The sequence below is a fragment of the Bison bison genome, unplaced genomic scaffold (assembly GCF_000754665.1).
Source record: "Bison bison bison isolate TAMUID 2011002044 unplaced genomic scaffold, Bison_UMD1.0 scf7180017861046, whole genome shotgun sequence".
Taxonomy (NCBI): Eukaryota; Metazoa; Chordata; class Mammalia; order Artiodactyla; family Bovidae; genus Bison; species Bison bison.
In genome coordinates this window covers 2267867-2272143 of record NW_011491618.1, presented here as the reverse complement: position 1 = coordinate 2272143, position 4277 = coordinate 2267867, and the positions used below count along the sequence as shown (strand labels likewise).

Genomic DNA, 4277 nt, shown 5'->3' with positions numbered 1-4277 from the left:
GTCGGCCTCATCCAGCCCAGACCCCTGGGACTCCCCCAGCTCTGGGAGGGGAATTCCAGCACAGTCTTCACTCTACCATATATGCATTTATTAGTAAAACCTATTTCCCACCATCAAGGGGAAGGATGCTAGCAGAGTGACTTTTTCCACTTGGCAGTGATCAAGGAGCAGAGGGTGGGAACAGGGACATCCCATTCAGAATAACAAGACCAGTGGCTAACTGTGCCAAACTCTTGCTTAGGGGTCTGCGCTAAGCAATCACTTTACAGGCACTGTCTCCTTTAATCCTTATAATGATCCTACAAAGTAGGTACCATTATCGTCCCCATTTTACAGATGAGAAAACTGAGGCATAGAACAGTGAAGTGGTGGGAAGCAGCTGTCAGCCTTCAAGAGGTACCCGAGAGTCCTCTCTCAGCCTCCTGTCTTTTCTGTCACACCCGGATCCCCAGTTTCAACCATCTCTCACTGCTTCCAGTTCTTTCAACTCTTTTTATATTTTTCTTTTGTAAAAAAAAAAAAAAAAGATTTTGCCCATATTCTGCAGCTACCACTGTCTCCTACCCCAGTTGGTCGAATTGGGATTCTCTCCAAGATTTGGTTCAAGTGGAGTTGAGGACAGCGGGCCTTTAATCAGGGTATGTGTGTATGCGTGTACATGTGCGTAGGTGAAGTACAATGAAAGCTCTGAGAATATACAAGGTATAAATTACAAACCTCCCTCTCTCCCCTTTCCCATCTCCTCCCTATCTTCTCGTCCTCTTCCCACCTGCCTCCAAATCAAGAAGACTGTACACTGCCCCCACCCCCAACCCCAGGGCAAGGTCTTGTCTCAGTAACCTCTGTGGCCACAGGGTCCAGGGCCTTTGGTATATGTTTGTGGAATGAATGAATGAGTGAATGAATGAGAGCATGGGAGAGAGAGCAAGCACTCAGGAGTCCTGAGTCCCAGCCCTGACTTTATCCTCACCTGATCCTTGCTGTTACCAAGATACCTCCTCCGCCCAGAGGAAGAGGGTCCCAGTACGAGCGGAGAAGGGGAAGAGAGGGACCAGCAGGCACATCTCTAAGCCTGGAAAGGTGGCTGACTGAAGTAGACTCTGGTCTCAGAGGTCAAATTCCAGCTGCATGGCTCAGGAGCTGGGTAACCTTGGGCAGGCTTGAAGAGTGATGACTATTGTCTAATAGTCTGTTCAGATTTTACAGAGCCCTTTTTTCACATTTATCTTTGGTGCTCAGAGACCATCCTGTAATGTGGGTAGGATTATCAATATACCCACTTTACAGATAAGGAAGCAGAGGCTGGAGAGATCCAGGGACTTCCCCAGGGTTATATAGCAAGCAGGATTTTGAATCCCCCCCCACCCCCCACCAACTCCCACCTTGTTACTGCCGCTGTCTGTGCCTTGAGGAGGTAGGACTTAGATTTCAGTCTTCCAGGCCAGGACCCTCAGGTAGCAGTGTGGCCCAGGAGGGGCTGCACAGCGAATCCTCTACTTTGGGCCCCACTGGTCATTTCCATCCAGAAAAGCCAGTCTACCCTTCATGCAAAGCTTCCTAGACACCCCTTCCTTCCCCGACCCATGTCCCCGGGACTTCAACTGCTGCCCACAGGGCACCTGGGAGTCCATGAGGTGCCCAGGAACTTCTGCTTTTCTTGGGAGAACGGGGAAGTGCAATGGTGGAGGGGGCTCTGGGGCCCAGGCTCTCCCCTCACACAGGCATGGCCACCTCATCGTATTCATCCTGACCATTCTGCTCATCCAAGTTCAGTTTGACATCATCAGCATCCAGCTGTGGGAAGAAGGAAGGACAGAGGGTGAGCGGCTGAGGGGCCACGTGAGCCCTCCCCACTGCACGGAGGCGCTTCTGGAGTCAGCAGAGCCTGTCTCTCCCTGAACCTGGGTCAAGTCTCCCATCCTGTCCTTTCATCCCCTAGGGATGGTCTAAATGAGGAGTTTCCTCAGGGTTAGGAACGCCCGGGAATCTGGTCCCTGGTGGGGGAGGGCCTCCAGAAGGCAGGCAGGAGACCCCTTCATGTGGGCAGTGCCGCAGTGACCTGTGTCACGTCGTGGAAGCATTCTGGGAGGAGTGACTGGCCAGATGGTTTGGAAGACCAAGGGCTAACCGCTCAGTGGTCAGGACAACCCACAAGCAACGCATCCCGTGAGCCTCCTAGCCCTCTCACCAGCCCTGTCACTGTTCCTCTCTTTCCAGGGGAGGATGCCTGAGGTACAGAGCAATGAGGCCACTTGCTCCAGGTCACCCCCCAGGACATGGCAGGGCTGTGATGAGGAGGCAGGCAGGATACCCAGGCCTTGATCACGGCGTTCTTCTGCCTTCCTTAGTTCCTAGATCCCTCCCCCTCCCACATTCTCCCAGTGCCACTGATGACCCCTCTCTGCCCTCTGCCTGGAGTTGTGCCCTCTGGTCAGAGGAAATGCGTGAGGAAGACAGGCATGGAAGCAGAGACTCACAAGCTTGAGCTCCATGTCCCGGAAAATGAATGGTAGCAGGAAGCGGCGTAGGGGCACCGTGAGGATGAGGACGAAGGGGAGGGCCAGTGAGATTTGTTTGATGCTCCTCACTACCCACAGCACCACCAGGCAGACAATCTGGGTGATCGTGAACAAGTGCATGCGCCAGGTTTTCACCTGCGGGCAGAGGCTGGGGTCATCGCCTGCCCGGCCTGGGCACCCAGACCCCCCACCCCACCCCACCCCAACCTGGGCATCCAAGACAGACGCGTACCCTCCTGGCGTAGGGCACTTCTGGGTAGTACTTGCGCGGCTTCAACAAAAGCAAGACGCGGTCAAACAACTGGATGCCACTGAGGGATGTGACCCCCATGTAGAGGAAGATGCCGAAGAGCACCGCCAGGGGGATGTGGCGGAGGACGGGTCCCATGAGGATGGACACGCCTGCGGGGAGAACCACGCGCTCTTAGCCCCCAAGGATCAAGGATCGGCACCAGCAGGGGCTGAGGAACGAAATCACAGGGATTATATGGAACTCCTTCTGTGGATCCTCTTTTTTTTTTTTTGGCCATGCCACATGGCTTGTGAAATCTCAGTTCCTCTACCAGGGACTTGAGCCTGAGCCCACAGCCATGAGAGTGCCGAGTCCTAATCACTCGATGGCCAGGGAACTCCCTAGATCCTATTGATAGATGTTATCCCCATTTCACAGGTGAGGAAACAGACGCAGAGAGGGGAAGCAACTTACCTAAGGCTACACAGCTACTAAGTGCAGAGCAGGGAGACAAACTCCTGCCTGCCTGAGTCATAGCCTACTCCTTTAATCGAGGGAGTTACGGAGGTCAGAGAAGCCCACCTTTCCTCCTACCCCAGTCCAGAATGCCTCAATCACCCTCCACCTACCCAAATCCCGGTCTCCTCCAGCTAACATCAACTTCGCCTCCTTCAGGAAGCTTCCCTGGCCTCTCCAACAGTGACCATGGCGCTGCCCACACACGGAGCCCGTTGGACTCTGGGCTGCTCCAGAACTCAGACCCCTGACCCTCTGTCTTCACCTCAACCATCCCCTGCTCCAGGAGCCCTGCTTTTTGTATCAGTCACAGAGTGGCTGAGCTGGGGAGACCTCGGGCATCTAATGAACCCTCTCTTGGTGCAGACAGAGAAACTTGAGGCCCAGAGATGAGATGGGATGCCTGGTCAGCAGCCAGTCAGGGCTGGAATCACAGGTCATTGAACTGTTGGAGAAGCTCTGACTGCAGGGTCTTGTCTAGAGAAGTTTCTAGCAAGTGGTCCCCCCACATGCCCTGCACAAATGCCCATCTCAGTGCCTGGGGTATTTCCTCCAGAATTCCCTCATGTGAATAATTGACTCTAGGAAGATATGGGCAGTGGGTGTTTGGGGAGACCTGGCTGCAGGGCCAGGACTGGAGGGACACTGGATGCTAAGGGGCAGAGCCAGCAGGGTGGTGGAAAGTTTGGAGAGTGTGGCCAGTCTTCACTCACCCACGAGCACAGCGACCAGAAGTCCACTGATCCGCTGTTCCTTGACTCCCTGAATCTGGGATACAGCCCCTGGAGTGCTGTCCTTGCTCATGACAGTGAGGGCATTGGCATGGGTGACAGTGCGCACCGTAGTGGCGCTGAGCCAGGGCATCCCAAAGATGGCACCCACCCCACCCATGCCTATGATCAGCAGCAGGTCCAGGTGGAAGCCAGAGCCCTTGACCATCTTGCGCTCCGGTTTACTGATGATCAGCCTGGGGGTGTGGAAGGTGGGGAGTAAGCAGGGCTCTCCTTCAC

General features: G+C 54.6%; 1 protein-coding gene across 2 annotated transcripts in view; it reads right to left on the bottom strand.

Moving 5' to 3' along the window:
- Positions 1-73: 73 nt before the first annotated feature.
- SLC4A1 (solute carrier family 4 (anion exchanger), member 1 (Diego blood group)) overlaps positions 74-4277 on the bottom strand; it is an 11796-nt gene continuing 7592 nt past the window's right edge. For both annotated transcript variants that reach the window (XM_010832453.1, XM_010832454.1), the window contains exons 15-18: positions 3981-4234; positions 2752-2921; positions 2478-2654; positions 74-1794 (exon numbers count right to left, since the gene is read on the bottom strand). In XM_010832453.1, the coding sequence (XP_010830755.1) occupies positions 1714-1794; positions 2478-2654; positions 2752-2921; positions 3981-4234 (682 nt within the window). In that variant the 3' untranslated portion in view covers positions 74-1713. The remainder of the gene's footprint in view (positions 1795-2477; positions 2655-2751; positions 2922-3980; positions 4235-4277) is intronic.